Source organism: Venturia canescens, chromosome 7 (genome assembly GCF_019457755.1).
Source record: "Venturia canescens isolate UGA chromosome 7, ASM1945775v1, whole genome shotgun sequence".
NCBI classification, from domain to species: domain Eukaryota; kingdom Metazoa; phylum Arthropoda; class Insecta; order Hymenoptera; family Ichneumonidae; genus Venturia; species Venturia canescens.
Window position 1 is genome coordinate 5,015,892 of NC_057427.1, and position 18,011 is coordinate 5,033,902.

The 18,011-nt window shown below is 40.3% G+C and overlaps 1 protein-coding gene across 1 annotated transcript; it reads left to right on the forward strand.

The window, feature by feature from the left end:
* Positions 1-5,081: 5,081 nt before the first annotated feature.
* On the forward strand, positions 5,082-11,296 carry LOC122413381 (uncharacterized). Its single transcript, XM_043423686.1, has 8 exons — positions 5,082-5,605; positions 5,738-6,007; positions 6,285-6,342; positions 7,211-7,364; positions 7,646-7,949; positions 9,481-9,755; positions 9,866-10,082; positions 10,344-11,296. Exons 5-8 carry the CDS (start codon positions 7,657-7,659, stop codon positions 10,468-10,470), a joined length of 912 nt encoding a protein of 303 aa, XP_043279621.1. The 5' UTR covers positions 5,082-5,605; positions 5,738-6,007; positions 6,285-6,342; positions 7,211-7,364; positions 7,646-7,656; the 3' UTR covers positions 10,471-11,296.
* Positions 11,297-18,011: the final 6,715 nt, after the last annotated feature.

The window sequence follows — 18,011 nt, forward strand, 5'->3', positions numbered from 1 at the left end:
GGGGCGTCTATCCCGGGGATTCCGTTACTTCCTCGGCTCATCCGTCAAGTGACTCTGCGTCGCTCCCATTCTCTCTTTTTGTCTTTTCCTTGGCTCGCAACCTCCCTGCTTCTGTATACGAACAGCGCACTTTGTCGTCCTTTGTTTCCCTCGGTGTTCCGAGCGCTCGATCCATTTCCCTTGCATCTATCAGTCAACCTTTATCTTCTATCTACCAATAACAAAATCCCCCATTCCGTGCTTGTGTCCTCGCGGCAACGAAAAAATCGCATTTGAAAATTGAAAAAGCCGCAGCCGAGGTCTACTCGTTCGTTCCATTATTCACGGATATCGTTACGATCCTGCGCAATAAATGCATCGGCGAAAAATGCATTATGTATTTTTCGACTGGGAGATGCGTGGCTCGAAAACAAAAATGAAAAATCCGAGGCTCGCACGAAACCATTTTTTTCATCGGGTCACCAAAGTCACCTGTTGCAATTCTGCCCAATTATTGTAGCGGCGTGTCAAAAAAAGAGTACAGAGAAAATTGATTTCTTCTCTCGATCTCTCTCTCTCTCTCGCTCTCTATTTTATAAAATAGGTAAAACGAACGTCCTGGAAACGTCGTTCCCGAAGCGCCCTATCGACAGAGATCCATTTTTATTTTCAGCCTCTCTTCTCTGCTCTTTTCATGAATGTAGAGTGCTTGGTGTGCCAACAGTTATGCATGCATAACTGTTGCGAGGATGCAACAGCCTTGTATCCCATGGACATGCGCAGGCTGCGCATATACGAGAATTCAATTTTTGAGGGTAGCCAAGCGGGTTTTAACCAATTGAAAGAGGCCTCTATTTTTTAACGGCTCGATGTCAATGTGTAGACAATTCTCATTGCAGCCGTGCGCGTGCAACATTTTCAAATTTATATAACGTTTCGCTAAAACAAAGTTTCACGTGCACTCTTTTTTAATTTCTCGATCAAAATCATGTTTCAACGATCTAAAGAGCAAATTTTATTTATCAACAATCCGAGACCCTGAAGAAATGCATCTTAAAAAAGTGACTCTGGGAATAGCAGGATCACGTCGCGTAAAGGGTGTTCGAAGAGAGTGAGGAGACACGTCAATAAAAATCGCCTTTTCCATTGACCAATGGCATTGCTAGGATGCCAGCGGCAGTATTACAGCGTTTTATCGCTGTCGTTACATATTTTGCATGGCATTATCGCTCGCGAAGATGGATAGAGTAAAGAAACATTAATTCGATATCGAACAGGGAACAGGTTGTATCAATGCAACGAATAAATCGATGAATTATCAAAATATGAAATTTTTCGAGCTAGAAATAAGCTCTCGTGACGTCTTTCAATAATCGATCAACGCAATGTTCAATCTCAAGCCTTGATGGACTGCACGTAAGTATTTATGAACGTAATTTAGAGGAGGTTGATGTATGACACAATACAGATAAAGGTGCATGTGTGCGAGGATATAATGTATATGTATCTGGCTCTATTCACTATTGATCGAAGCTGAGAGAAGGATAGAGTTACAGACGACGCCGCTGTTGGTGCTGGTCGTGGCGTCAGTTCCGTGCTTCGCCATCCTCTCGTATACAGCGCGATACCCCGTTCCTTTAGCCCTCTTATCCTCATACCTTTTCTTTGTTCTCCGCTTAATTCACTTGTTCAGAAATGATGAATACAAAATAAAAAGTAGACGACGACTGTATTCTCATCAATTGGAAATTCAAAGGATTCTTTTGGTGAGATACGTGTCATAGGAAACGGGATTGGTGCGTCGATCGTACGTAGATTGACTTTCGAAACGCCAACGACGATACCTACTTTTTTGTTTGTTTTTTCTTCAAGCCACATATCTCCCGAGAGGGTTTTCGTTACGCATGAAAACTGTATATTTCGGTTGGGCAAAATGAATCACAGTTGGTGAACCAAGACTTTTATAATAGCTGGGGGTGGGAATAAAATGTGGGAATTACTAAAATTCCGAACGGGCAAAGTCTCGAGTTTATAAACTTCGAAAATAAATGAAGTAGAAACTTCGAGGTTCGAAGCTCGTTTACATCGACGATAGAATGTAACAATCGCCCATGGAACGACGACTAAAATATCGTTTGTCCGAAAATTTGACTATCTCTTTCGATTAATAAATTAGTACGATGAGCAATACTGCGAATATTCACAATTTCGAAAATATTATAACGAAAGACTGAATATTATTGGGGTAGAAATTATGAAAGACCAAAAAGTCGAGCGATCAAAATAAAGAAATGAGGCGGAGTTCAAAATACACGCGTCTCACTCACTCACTTACTATCAGACCGGTCATCTCCAATTTTGAACATCGCTATTTTGACTTTCGCCTTTTCGAGGCACCGCTATTCTGCATATCCAAGTTTTCCTGGCCTCGAAAAATTCACTTTCGATTTTTTTCTACTCCTTATTCCGGTCTATCTATAAAACAACTACTCCCCATTTCGAATTCGAGAACACGAACTTTTGACATTCCTACGGTCGGTTAAAATTGCATTCGAAATGAGAACTATCGCGTAATCTGCTAAATAGTCGATCGGAAATAAGCATTTCAAATTACATAATATTTTTCTCCAATCTGATAATACAACATTTAAAATATCGAAATATCGATCGTTCTACAATTCGGTTAGAGAGTTCGAACCGATGAAAGGCAACCTCATTTTGCTTCTTTTCCCTGCTGGCACGAAACTCATTGTGACGAGTTAATATATCAAGACTTTGATAAATACAAATGATTCGCGGTTAAATAGAGATTATGGAATAGGGCCACGTGGATATACGTGATATCGTACGGTATTCGCATTCAGATGGGTCTTGCTGATTGAGAGATATTCAGTAGGGCATAAAGGGTCGAATGATGCGGAGGATGGAGGGCGGCGGGGGGGAGGGGGAGCAAGGTCCTATTCGAATTCCATTTCCGTTCAATTACAATTTGTCCATTTGCAGGCTGCCCGTATATTGGCTATCAACATCAATTGTCCTGCAAATAAAACGTTCTCTCGCGCATGTTTTTTATGGCGAAACACTGTACGAGTCTCAACGTCTTTTATTGCATTCGCGCGGACGAGGGAAGACAGCAGAATTGACTTTGTTTTTTGAATGCAATACCTTCGCTGACGCGAACGGGTACAAACGAGGCGTGGGAGATCAATCGGGGAATAACACAGCAGAATTAATAAAAAAATAAAAAAAATAAAAAAAAAAAAAAAACAACAAGCAGAAGAAAAAAAAACAAAAAAGATCGCGGAAAAGAAACTCCGATGAGTTTCATCCGATAAGTCCATCTATACGTTTCCCCTCATATAATACATCTCAATATGTTTTCTCATAATACATCTCAACACGCGAACAATGAACGGAGGCGTGGGTATCTTAATTGAACGCTTCGGCGAAGCGATGGACTCGAAGTTTAATTGGTCAAGCGTTGCCACAAGCAGCTGCAGCTCCTTACCTAAGCTACTTTTATCTGTCTCGATTCCCCCTCGTTTTTCCTCATACACAATATATTTTTATTTCTACATTTTTGCTTGCTCGCCTCCTCCGCACTAATTTGCCAACGCTTTGTCACGTACGCGGAGATAAAATCAGTCGAAATATCGCTACGGTAGAGTCGTTGCTGGCAATTTGATCATTTATACGAAAAATATCGAGTGATATTCGAATGGAAAATGAGCAAGTTTAATGTGAAAAATTTCAGAGCCTCGAAATGTTCGCAGAAACTACGGTGCTGCATAAATTCCTCGTTTTAATGTCTCATTTTCAGCGACGACCATGATAAAACGTGGCACAGCTCTGGCCGGTTGTCCAACGCAAAACAAAAAGCTGACAGATCCTACAAGCATGTGATTCTCAGCGACCCTAGACGCATCTATTTTAGGTGTCACGGTCGAAGAATTATTTTTATATCTCGGCTTTGCCGCGACCTCGATTCAATCCGGGACACTTCTTTCTCCCCTTATCTTTTCCATCGACGGTGCCCTCCTCCCCTTATCATCAATGAACAACCCTCCGTCGATATACCTTACATAATTAACCGGAGATCTCGTGAAAACAGTTAGGTTGAAGACTCGAAATATGGAATAATTGATTACACTGCGAAGTTGTGAATGCGCAAGCTCCTTTTAATACGCAGGCTCGTAAAATTTTACTATCTCAAAAGTACACTCAGCACTATGGCTTCACGTAGCAAAGTTTTTGAACATAAGCGTTGCTCCGTTACCGATGAAACTACCGGTCAAACTCTTGCTGAAGGCATGTCACTGAAGTTTATAGGAAAAGTATACACGGAAATGTAATTCTGAATGGTGGGTGCGCGCGTGTACTTTGATTCTTTTACTTTGTTATGACAAAGAGTCGGGGCTTTATGAGTCTACTTTTAAAAATAGGCAAATGTGGACGATAAATTCACCGAAATGGGACAAACGCCGCAGTGAAACGAACCATTGAATAATTTCATGAGTAGACGAAACAACGAGTAACCCCAAAAAGCAATGGCTGCGTGCGATACGAATATTTAGTTGAGTCGGAAACATAAAAAGCCTCGATTTTCAACGAATTTCAATCGATAATCGAACTGTGAGAAACTGTTCGAGGCTGTTTCGCGTGACGACGCATTCAGATGCGATAATTTTGTGCTTAAAATCTGGGCCAACCGACACCGATTGAAAGGGCTGAAGCGAGAGGGAAGAGAGATCCCATGAATGTTGTATCAGGAGATGAGATGGATTGACGAAAAAATGATTTGTCACTGGTGTCGTGCGGTCGGGCGCCTGTTGCTAGGCGAGTTCGCGAATCACAACCGCAGCAAGCCTCAGTACCAGCAGCGGCGCAACACGGCGCACGTGACTTAGATCGATCCGGGGAAGAGGTGATGCAGGGCGAGGGTGGTTTGGACTCTCGGCGGACCGACGGACAGACAAATCGGAACGAGACTAGGCTGCATCCTCTATGCCAGGAAAAAAAAAAGTATTCGCAATATATAGAGCGTGATGCTAACCAAAAATTTCTCCTGTTTGCCTCTTTTTTTACAGAGGCACGAGTTCCCCTTTGTGTGAACATCGGTTTCATTTTTTTTTTCTGATAGCGGATGCTCCACAAACGTGCACAAAAAAATGACAAAATGAGAATTTTCATTTGTATATGATAGTTTTTATTCCACACTGTGATCATCGGTATCGAGAGGCATTATTGGCACGTTCCAAATCAAAGCGTTATACCAAATCGAGGACTGACAGGCCCGGAAACTTTCGAGTCGAGTGTCGAGCTGAGCGAGTTCTTTTCATTTCCGGACTCATGGTATTCGGAGGATGGCATTAAGCTGGTTGTTTTAATCGACGAGCACTGAATAGTGGAAAAATAATATAATAACTCGTTCGTCGAACGAGTCCACTAAAGTGAACTTTCCTGATGGCACACGCGATCCATCAATGTGCTTGAGATTTTTCGATATTCCCCAATTCAATGATTGAACCGACAAAAATGAGGCACGGCTCGTCCGAACATTGCCTAAAATATACTTTTTCGTGAAAAATCGATCTACATAAAAGTGCAGAGGCGTCACCATCGTGAGGTAATGAGAAACGAGCAGGAGAATTGTTCGAAAATGAAAGAAAAATCACGAAAAAAAATAAAATTCATTAAGAAAATGCGGATTTGAATTCGGTGGATCGAAAAAATCGTAATATTTGTTGTTTTTTTCCAGCGTCCCGGGGAACTCTCGCATGAAGGTAATTATAGCGTATCGTTCGGAGACTTTCGCAGATGGGATAACTAAACAGCGTCGGTGCAACGTTGGTTAGTGTGTAGCGAGCGTTTAAAATCAAATTGGTCGAAATTAGCAAAGAGATCTCACTGGCTGGTGTTGCTTTGGTGCTCTTACCACCGTTCGAGGGGTGTTTCTCGTGCCGAACCGACCGGTTAATTACTTAACAAAGCAATTACGAGGGCCTTCGTCGAATTATATAGCGTCAAGGTAAGCATACACGGAATCCTCTCGACTGAAGATGGCCAAGCGAATTACCCGAAGGCCCACAATCCCCTTGGGGTTAGCGTTCCCCCCCCCCCCCTCCCCCTCCCTCCTGCCCCCTCGCCACTCTTATTTAACCATCGAACGAGCATTTTACCCATTTGACATTTCTACCCTTCCATTCTCCGATTATCCAATACACTTTCGTCCAACAATATTGACCAGTTTTCACAACACTAATGTGTCTCAGAAGCCCCCGATTATGTATACCGATGCTTTTCAGATCGATTCCATTAACACTCGAGAAGATACGAAAGTCGATGTGGGTCATTGAAAGCTTGGTGCGTATTTATTTATATATACAAATATCATCATATACAAAGAGTTCATCCCTCTAACGACCATCCTACTCATTTAATATTCTTCCTCGACCGTTTTTTTCCAATAAAGTTTTATTCAATACCATTGACCATCCTGACTGCAGATCATATTGTGTAAACATCCCTTGAATCCTTTTCATAGTCATCCGATTAATCATACTCGAGAAGACGCGAATGTGGGTCATTGAAATTTGTGGTATTTATACATTTTGCAATACGCATGATCCATTGAAGTGATTTATCGAATGCTCGAAATTTTCATAACGAGTAGAGCCATTTTTAATATTCACTCATAATCCGCGCTAACGAGAATAATTTTTTAACCACATTCAATGACAGTGCACGAACTTTGAACGAATTTTGTACATGTCTGTAGAGAACGAAAAATGTGTAGAAAAAAATTCAAAAGAGTTGTATATTTTAATGACTCTTAAAAAAGAATTTACTTGATTGAATGACGCAAACGACTTTGGAGCATCAAACCGAACATTATTCTAACCGACATTTTAAAAAAGGCGCAGCAAAACGAAGCTTGTAGTCATATAATATCGCCAATCGAAAACCGATTATTCCGTCTACACTGAGAAAACAGTCAAAGCTATTATTGTCGAAATATCAGAGCGACCGCTGTGACCCAGATCGGATTAATTCCAATTAGCGAATCAAATAAACCGAGAGATGAAATGGGAAAAAAAAAAAAAAAAATTGAAAAAAAATGGAGACATCACCTTTTGCGACGAATCGTCAGGTTTTTTGTTCATGTATAATTGACGTATCAGCGGTTTGCAGCGTCCCACACACAATTTTAACGCTGCTATTGTATTGTCAGAGAGACGACGTAAAGATCGAGAAATTCTAGACTATAAAAGCGAGCCAAGGGTAAGGAAGTTGCGTTCAGTGTACCAAAACGAGTTGGTTCCGCAGCTACGGTCGCTCTAGTCGTCGTCGTCGTCGTCGTCTCGTGAACGTCCTCCAATCAACGAGTGAGCTATTAGGAAATTTATGTTGCATTCACTAAACTATACTCATTTTTTGATTCATGTTACGTTTTATAATAACAACAATAACAATGATAATGAGGGTATTGTATAGTTGAATTTATAAATGTATGGATAGTATTCGAGGGGAAGTCTATGCCTCATAGGACCTGACAATAATAATCATTGTATTATAAATCAGCAAGTAGAAACTGTCCTACCTCCGGATCGTTCGATACATTTATAAGCACGCGTTGGTGCTCGCGGTCACGTGACTCTTTCAACAGGTATAAAAAGGATGTCGCTGAGCGACGAGTTTGTCAGTTCCATCAAGGATAAGGACATGTCAACTTCGAAGAACAGTTCGAATCTTCGTCTAAATCAAGAAGGAAGTATGATCGGTGGTGGGAATGGTGGTGTGGGCAGTGGTAGTGGTGGCATTGTGGATCGGAACGATTGTTGGCAGGATCACGAAACCGATTCGGAAATAAGCGAAAATGAATTTCTCACCAAAGGAGCTTTTCTACTCACGCCGAGCCATGAACTCAGCATGGAAAAAGCAGCAACGATATGCGAAAAGATGAACTTCAGGTAGGAAAAGTTTGCAGTTTTTATACTTTTTGGCTAATTCGAAATGCAGTATCTCAAATGAAGAAAGAAATGATGCCGAATAACTCGTTGAAACGCCTCATTGCAAACGATCGTTTCTCTACTTGTCATTATCAACACGAGGAATCGAAAAGTTCAACTTGCAAACGACCTGCTTTGAAGTCGAGTAGAGCTACAATTAACCTGGATCGTGAAAATTTGTGGCGTCAAAAATATTTAGATGGAATTTTTCCCCCCGGTATATTCAAGTCTCGAGTCTTTTGAGGGCCCAAGTATCTTTAAGCAGAAACCATTGTGTGCGTAGCTTATCCATATATGTATGAACGAGGCTATGAAATTTCTTTAGAAGATTATATCTAATATATGTAAGGGTGAATACTTATATAAGGGAATACAGATAAGCCTGCTTTCAAGAACTCACGTTTTCATGTTTAATACATATACAATAATGTTGTACAGAGTGTCCTCAAAGTAGCACTCCAAAATCACCATTTCGGTGGCCAAAAGCGTGACAAAATTTTCAAGATTTTACTGTTAATGTATGATTTTTCGTTCGAGACCCTTCTTCGAAAAATTTCATAATAAAAAGTATGGAAAATCCTGCAGAATAAAAATACTTTACTAATGCAACCCCGAGGACGAACGGGTTCGACCTTAATTGCTTCACGCTCGCAATTCCTATTTTCCCGCAACAAATAAATACCGGACCAGCAACCACAAATTAACCAACGATTCCGCAACCTCGCGTTATTACTCAGACGTCGGAAAAGCATTTCCTTCTCGATTTTTTGTCACTCGAATCATCCTGCAGCACGATTTTACGGACAGCCGGTAGATTATTGCAGGATGAGCACTGCAGAATTTCCAGCCCTCCCTTCTTATTTTTTATCTGTTTTTTTTTATATATATTTCTTTGTCGTCTTATTTATCTTTTCCCCTTCATTTTTATTCTTCTTCTCGTCACCTACGGTTCCTCTAACCCCTTTTTCTCGGGTTCCACTGGTTTCCCGCTGTCATTCCAACGCCTCATCCAACGAGTCGAGCCTCCCCTCTGCCGCGCTGACCCTTAATTCTCTTTCCCAGCGCTCACAACCCCCCTTACGGCACGACGACGATAAGTGCGACGACCATTCCCAAGAAAATGAACTTCCGTCTAGGAGCTATGTGGCACAGTCGAGTCGCGGGGCGAATCTACTTATATTCCACCTCGGAAAATTCCCCCGCATACTTTTCATCCTTTTCAACCTTACATTATTCTTTCTTCTTCCTTTTCCGTGCTCCGCTATTTTTCTCTTCCACTTGGTGCCCCCGTGTTGTTCTTATATAGTTTCATTTATTTCGAATATTTATCTCGAGACTCGAAAATGGATTCATTGAAAGGCTAGTTTGCAGGGTGAGGTCACTTCGAATTTGGCAATATTTCTGGCGACGGGATTCCCTTCGAAAGTTACTATTGTCGAGGATAATGTTCGAATAGTCATTATATGTAACGCTCCTCGTTACCGTTTCAAAGGGGCGCTTTTTCACTGACGAAAACATCGACCGGAATACTCTTCAAGTTCAGCAATATCGACGACTTCCAAGCCGTATATAAAAAGGGATTTCACAAAGTGACTGGTGCACGATTTTATAAAAAAATTGCGATACCCTGCAGACCCGCTAAAACATTTACCGTTTACGTGCTTGACGTACCGGAGGAACTGCCTGAAGACGATGTGAGACACGCGCTATACAAATATCGGTCGATCGTCGAAGTTACGAGATTGCCACTCAATACTGGCACGGTCTGTGAGTTGCCAGTTTCTTTCCATTTCATCATTCGAGATGAGACTAACAAATGCGAATCTGCACGATCAACTTAATATTTATTCTTTCTTTCTTCTTCTTCTTCTTCTTAGTAAAAGCTATAAACGACAAGCTCAAAAGCGAGAGCCAAAATTCTAATGAGCCAGCCACCATTTACACCGGACCACCAATTATCAGAGTAACGTTGGCCAGCGTCGAAGAAACCTCGATGCTTCTCAGTCGAGGACTCGACTTTTACGGCGCTACGTATTTCCCTACCGAAACTCCCCATTTGACGAATCAGTCTCTGTCGAAATACAAAAATAACAGGTAAGCGACTCTTATCATTATTCCGTATCCCCAAGCTTTGAAAAAACACTCGTTTTCACTCGAATTGTCCATGCTGTGAGAGACCACGATTCATTTGGTGTCGTGAAAGAATATTTATCGAGTAAATTTTCATCTGTGTGAAATGTGGACTCGTAAAATTTTTTCTCATTTATCGCAATGACGAAATGATAAAAAAAAAAGGCAAATGCACCCGAAAATGTGGACTCGTTTGAAGGGCGAATTGAATCGTTTGTGTCTAAGGTGGGCAGAGCTGGCTTCGATCGGCGCCGGTCAACGTGTCAGAGATCTGCTTCCGGTCTTCGATAATGCGGGCTTCACAAAATTACCACCACCAACGAGCCGCGTCATAAAACCCCAAAGAAACTAACGGGAGCGAGTTCAACACAGTCAAACCGCAAATGGGGTTGGAAGAGACAAAAAGTAGGAGACGGCGAAGGGGACCATTGAAAGGGTTACAATGACGAGGAGGGAGAGCGGGGTAAAAGCGATTTGTAGAGAGAGCTATTAAGGCAAGTCGTTCACTTTCAACGAGCTTCGGCTCTCTTCCTCTTTCTCTTCTTGTCTCTCTCTCTCTCTCTTTCGTTATCGGTTTAACCGACCTCAAAGATGGAACGCAAGGAATCCTCGCGACTCGTTTAACTGTTCCTGACGAGTTGCAAATAATTACCGATTGCCAAAATGAAAAATTACTAGAATGACGAATAAGCTATTACATTTTATATATTTATATTTATATGAAATTCTGTAATATAATATCACATATATACCTCGTAAAAAAATACTAATTTATATTGTTTTAATGAATGCATCGGCTTTTTCATAATTCTAGAGTGGGTTGGCATCTGGAAATTGTCTCAAGGTTCCTACTCGTGCATTATTTTATTGCAGCATCCATTTGTAAGATTTCAAATAGTTTCCATGCTCTGCACTCTCCAGATCTAAACGTGAATTATAATATTTATGTTGAGACAAACGTGTTAAAGAAAGCTCAATGTCTTTACAAAAGCTCAACACACACATACACACACTGTCCCTCGTTTATTGTGTTTGTCCCTTTTCTTGCCCCTCGACCAGCGAATTTCCATTGCCCAATCCACTTTTTAGATGGAAAACAAATATTTTTTTTTTATAAATAATGAAACTGAAAACGAAGATAACATGAAACAAAAGAAAATACAAATGATTCTATACAACGTTCGTCTGAATTTTTTCCCCGATACCTTTAATTTTAATTACTTTCCACCAATTATCCCAAGCTTTACTTTCGCGAAAAGAATATTCATGGAAAATAGTATCTCGTATACGGATTATTGAGAAAGTAAAATGAAAGTAAGAACCAGCGGAACTCCAAGTGAAATTGCATTCGGCATTATAACAATAAACCTAAGTTTTGCAAACGCCTCTCGTCGTTAGCAAAAACGCGATAACCATAGAAACCCCTTCCACATCTTTTACCGAGTTTTCCAATCCCTAATAACACCTACAGAGCGGCCTGGAACTACCGGATGGCCGTGCAGAGGTTGCCAAACTTCCTCATTACTAATTACTGTAAAACCTTTTTTTCATTCCGTTGAAAAATAGTTTCAACTTCTTTTTTCTCGTGCATTTAAATTGAATGCAACGACAAAGCTAGTGCGCTGCTATATTTATCCACTTGAATTCGTAACGTCGTTTGTCGCGTTTTTCACGTGGATAGTTTTCCATTAGAAAAAATACACTAAAAAAATAAAATCACGTTTTCCTCTATATATTCTACAATCATTATAACAATCATTATAATAAAATCAGCACCGAGTGATATTGATACAATTGAATTGTGAATGGAATCATTGCGTCACATTTGTTTCGCTATCAACGATGCTCACATAAAGTTAGGGACAGAAAAATGAAGAGAAAATATCGAAGCGAACGTGAAGAGAAACGATTAATCTCGTCAAACAATCGCCATCACAGTTGTTAATCCGCATTTGTATATCAACGTCCCATGAACGATACATGCAACAGTGCAACGGGGAATGGTGCTAAAAGTAAGAGTTGTAAATGAGAGCAACTCGTTTCAATAACCGCGGCACGACACGACGGATTGATAAACAGCATGCAGTATTATTTTATACAAAAAAAAAAACACATTGCAAAAACCGAGTTGGCGCAGTTAATCTATAAATACGAATGAACTTTTCACCTGACCGTCAGAATTTTAAACTTTCAGTCGTTCAGTAGTTTTAGAAATATTTCATTTCATCCGTGCTCGATCCATTGGGAACGAAACTTGTGAGTGGTTGAGTTTAAAGTTCGTTGATGCGAAGTTCACATTGAAAAATGCGTCTGAGAATCTGAATATTGAGTCGGCTTTTCGGAATTGCATACGCCGAATCTCGAACGTTATTAACTTTCAAGAATTTGTATCTTTCATAGGTATTGTAATAACGGAACGCCTTACGCTGGCATCGGACCAGAAACCCACGAGATTGCAACAAACTTGAGATTACCACAGAAGCAAAATATTGTTTGGGCTGAGCGTGTCTGCAAGACTCTGCACTTTTCATTCCTCTTTCGTTCGAATAACGTAAGGAAAACACACAAGCGATTCGCATCGTTCGGTGTTACATTTTTATCGAATAAACCTCACGTCCCTGCCATTTGAATCGCACCCACGAACGTATCGACAAAACCTACTGACTCACTCCCTCGTGGAGCTTTCCCAACCAGTCCAGATCTTTAATAATCGAATAATATCCCCGTCGTCATGTATAGCGATCGTGGCGAGCTGGCTTCAATTTTATACGTCCGCACGCGGTTCTTCATGGTTGGTATTAAATCGTAGAGAAATGGGAGCTGGATAGAGTAGCTCGAGAATGAATATTACGAGGAGTTCGGTTTACTCTTCTGTTTCAACGATTTTTAGTAGAATCTGAAAACTGCTGAATTCAATGAAGTTTTGTGAAACTTTATTTTTCTTGTGAAAAAAAGTTTTTTTTCAACAACTGTTAAGGATATAGGAGACAATTAAAAGAAAACATTGAGCGGGAAGCAGGAAAATTACTTTGATGAAAAATTCTTATGTCAGTTTCAAAGTTAGTTTGAACAGAAAGAAATATTGACGTTTCAATCAAAGACTTTGGAGCATATGTTACCTTTAGCTGACCTTTTTGCATATTTTTCTTTACGAAGTGGTAGATAATAAACAAAACCCAGCATGTTGCAAAGAAAGTAAAGACAAGCACATTAACTTTTGCCAAGCAAAAGTTCTCGCGGTTTTGTGTTACGAAGGCGAATTTCACCGGAATTTCCGTCTGAATGGAGCAAACGTACACTGGTCCCCCCCTTTTTCCACGCCATCCACGCTGTATTTTGCAATACTTCGTCGACGTTGGGTATGAAATTTCTAGCTTGTTGATTGAACGTGTCAAAATTGTGTACACACTGAGGTGGTGCGTACATACACGGAAGACTCGATGAATGAGCGATTCTCTCAAGTTTGATGAGCATTTTGTAAAGCATCCAATCGACTTTCTCCAGTTTCGACTTAAAATCAATACACGTGATCAAATTTAAAGTTATTTCACTCCGAGTGTTTTGGGACGATAGAATCGTTGGAAATAAATATTTGAAAACTGTTCGAGTGAAGCAAAACTTGGAAAAAAAATGTCTAATTAACACAAACACCATAAAAAAATGTTGGCTTCTCTTATTAAAGAATAAAAAAAGAATTTCATCGTTTCAACGATGCAAACTTTAAAATTATTCCAGCCTTTTTACAATCAGGCAGATTTTTAAAGAGATGAATTATTAAACAGCTGCGGATATGCCAAACGTTAAATGGTTTGGGAAAAATAGTTGAATATGCCGTCCTTGCTGTAAAGTCTCGGAGCAAGCTCCCTTCCACAAATGTACTATACTTGTTAGATTTGTTAGGGTTGCTATCGAAGCTCTAGACAACGAAGCTTCAGACATCGCACATCAAAGCTTTTCATAGTGCAATCGAATCTTCCATTTTTTTATCCTCGTGTTTTGTTTTTTGCCCCTTCTCGGTGCTGCTTTTCACCTCTCGTCACTATCTATATCGCGAGCTATATTCAGCGAGGGTTGAATATTCCCGGAATGCTTGGTAAGCTTGTCTCAAGGGTCATCGATACTTTCATTATATCGCATCCTTCCTTTTTCTCCTCCTGAATTTTGTTACACGCATGTTTCACCAGGGTGCTCAAACCGCGATAACATTTCATTTCCTTTCCGTCAAATGTTATAAAATACAAAAGACCGAACACCAAAAATCCCCAAACTAATAACTCCAAACCTAAAAAAACATGCACTTGGTATTGAGAAAAGTTAATTCCATAACACAAGCGCGCCGATTGGGCTTCACCTCCGCTTCGCGCCCCCCACCACGCGACCACAGGCCAATCAAGCTTCAGTGCCGCTTCACAGCCGAGTATAAATAAATAGAGGCCTCCCGCAGAGCTGCATGGTAACCTTGCAAGCTTTAATCTGTATATTTGGAAAAATATATATCAGAAACTGAGTCTCACACTGTCGAAAACAGTTGAATGAAGATATTGGAAGAAAACGTGTAGGAAGGAATAAGCCATTAATCATTTTCCTGGACGCGTCACCTTCCATGGCTCCATATAATTAATTAGAAACAATCGATCCGAATCCAGCTTATCCGGCATTGCAGAAATGATGGCTGGCAGCGATTCGCTGGATTGGTTATCACTCAATCGAATCTTATCAACGCTGCACTCAGAAAAAATATGAATGAAGAAATATTTCAGAATTTGCAAAATCGAACTGAGCAAAAAAAGAAATTTGTTGGTTCAATAAAACTTGGATTGATTCAACGATGTTTTCGTTGCGATGAGAAATATTGATTCGCGAGCCAGCAAGTGCTAACGTTCGAAACAACGAAATTGAAGTTCCTTTGACATTAAACTTGGCTACGTTACGTCATTGACGCGAGTTCGTTATTCATCAACTATACGAATATAAATGCGGAGGAAGTAATATAAACTTTCTGGATTAGCATAATAAATTTTTCCGCAGTGGCCGACGCGAATATTTGAAACTTGGTGAAATATCTATTCAGATTTGAAAATTACATGCAAGTGCAAACACCGTATGACTCGTGTGCTGAAACATGCTAAAGAAAAAGTGTCGATTTTCCATAAAAATTTTAATACCTACTTCAATATTTACCAACCGTCAAAGCATTTTTCTCTATACGATGCACAGTAAAAATTCTGTACCGCTATTTCACGTTTCACGAGTAAAATTGCACCGTGCACTTGGAATTTGACTCGTGATACCACCGTTTTCACATTCTGATGCGCAAACGTTGGTAAAAGTTTAAGCGTTTTAGCGTGAAATCAAGTATTGAAATGTTTTCTTTTAGTATCAAAACCGTTTTTTCTTTTAATAAGCTATGCGAAATATTGACATAATTATTTGTAATGAAAAACGTGATACTTTTGAAATAATAATAAGTGGCACTATTATCGTAACACGAACGAAACAATTCTGCGTATTACGTCGAGAAATTTAACTGGCAAGTCTCCAGTCGCCAGAAACAGATGCGTTGAAATGAGAAAAAGAGGGGAAAAAAAATGCCATAAATGAGGTGGGTGGACAGACGCGCTGGGGGATGAATATTAAAATGTAAAGTTCCCGTTAAATTAATTGCTTCAACGTCAGGATATTTTTTCCACCTTTTCCTGTGCTCCGCCTCGACCACCAGACTTTTCCTCTCTGCTTTCTATTTTCTCCCACATTCCTCTTCACTCTCTCCTTTTTCATCAACCCCCTGCGGTTCGTTTTCTCCTCTTTTTTCTCACACGCTTATCGACTTCGACAACTCCATTGCCATCGCTGAATATTCATCACTTTTCCTCGCTCTCTCGTCCCGGAAGTATCGTAAATAAAGTTGGACAAAAAAAGAAAAAAATCACGAATCACCTCGTTGAGTACGTGGATTTTCGTTTAAAGCTCAAACACGCAACAACACTGATTCGATTGGCCTGAACTCTCAAAACCGTGAAGCAACATTATTTTTTCGTGAAAAATTCCATGAGAACTTTCTCGTTGCATTTTCTGTAAGAGAGCACAATTTTTTTGTGCATTTATAATAATCATCACTCGTTACACTAATTTCGAATCGTATTGAACGAGTCATATGTCAATGACGATGGCACTGGATCGATTGAGCTCGTTGGAATTCTCGAATGAAAAAGAATCGACGATTCGTTGATACAAGATAATTTGCGTGCTTGAAAAAACGATGGCTCTCGGAGCGCATATATTTCGTTTACTTTGGAACGGCTCGATCAATAACTCGGGAAGTGTAAGCAATTTTTTTCGATAGAACGCAAATATAATGAAGTTTCGAGTAAACTTTTCACTCCCGTAGCAACTTCTCGAAGAATAAGATTGGCCGCGAATAAATTTTTATTTAGTCTATTTGAGCCTATGTTTAATGCACTCCGGGTGCAAGAAATGACGTGCCAAGAACAAGCGGATAAGTTGAGCGTGAAAATATACAGCAGGAGGAAAAAAAGCGGTTGATGAAAAGAAAAGAAGGGCTGTTTCGCGATGGTGCTCGTCGAGGGTGAGTTTCCTCCGAGTTTGAAAAAGGATTCAACATTTTTGCTCACATTTTTCAACAAACTTTCAACAAACTCTTCGCCGCGAACATTCGTTCTGCAGAACCTCGGAAACTCAATACATCCCCACTCACGCCTCTTTTTGCTTCTTATTCTCACCGTTTTACTCACTCGGTCAACCCCTTTCTCTCCTGCTGCTGCTGCTGCTGCTGCTACTGCTACACAATAATAAACTTTACTCTTTCCGAAGCTTTCATGATTCAAGCCTCTACCCTTGCGTCTTTTCCTATACCAATGTACCCCATTTTCTTTCGATTCTAGCGACAGTGGGATTCCGCCTGTTGCGGCTTGTCCTTCGACTACTACTTTCTCTACTACCTCCTTCTCCTTTCCGCTCACCCTTTTTTCTCCTTCACCAGTTCCGGAATCCTCTCGACGATCACGATTCCGCGGAAGCGTCACGCCCTATCTCTCCCTCTTCTTTGACCGATACTGTGGCCAAAAGAATTCCAATCGACTGACTAACACGTAGAGATAAAAATAGAGGGCGGAAAACATCGTTGGAAAATACAGAAGCTTCGTCGACAAACAGAGCCCCGCTCTCAAGGAATTAGCCAAAAAAACTCAATTCACGAAATTCCAAAACCATTATTATTGTCATCACCTGTTGCGAAAGTATTTCAAGGAAGATTGAAACGTTTTTCACTTTAATATCGCAATTGTCGCGGAAGTTCAAGCGGCGACATATGTACGAAAAAAACATAAGATTTTTTTTTTAATTTGTGTGAATCTTCTTGAGCAGTCTTATGTGTGAAAAATTTGGAGAGGTTTCACAGCTCCAATTGGCAATCGTTGTTGAAAATGACAGGTTAAAAATGGGCTCCTGTGAAAGCTTTGAAAAAATAGCCAACTTCAACGATAAATATCTCAATTTCAAGACGCTGAATCATCGGCACATTCCGCACGAGGTTAAAAACTGTCTTAAGCTTTTTCTTCAAAAAATTGGTTTGTGCAAAGTTGGAAAATAATGCTTCCATAAGATACGCTTGAGCCTCCTTAATGCTACAGAAAAAGTTGGTCATCAACACTGGGAAAATTCTTGTGCATGATTTCCTTGAACATATGGATCGAGGTGGAACACTATGATTTTAATTTGAGTAATTTTGCTGAGAAAGCTGCAATGTTCTATAAATCCCATTCACGCCTTGTTCTTCCGACACAACGTTCATTAATAAAGCAGAGGAGTGTTACGAGAAACGCTCTGGGGATCTGAGCAGACGTTTGGCGATAGTGGGGGCGAGAGGGAGAGAGA

Coding starts and splice junctions, on each gene's coding strand:
- LOC122413381 (XM_043423686.1), top strand. CDS start 7,657: ATGTCGCTGAGCGACGAGTTTGTCAGTTCCATCAAGGATAAGGACATG. Junction 7,950..9,480: donor TGCGAAAAGATGAACTTCAG/GTAGGAAAAGTT, acceptor ACCGTTTCAAAG/GGGCGCTTTTTCACTGACGA. Junction 9,756..9,865: donor ACTCAATACTGGCACGGTCT/GTGAGTTGCCAG, acceptor TCTTCTTCTTAG/TAAAAGCTATAAACGACAAG.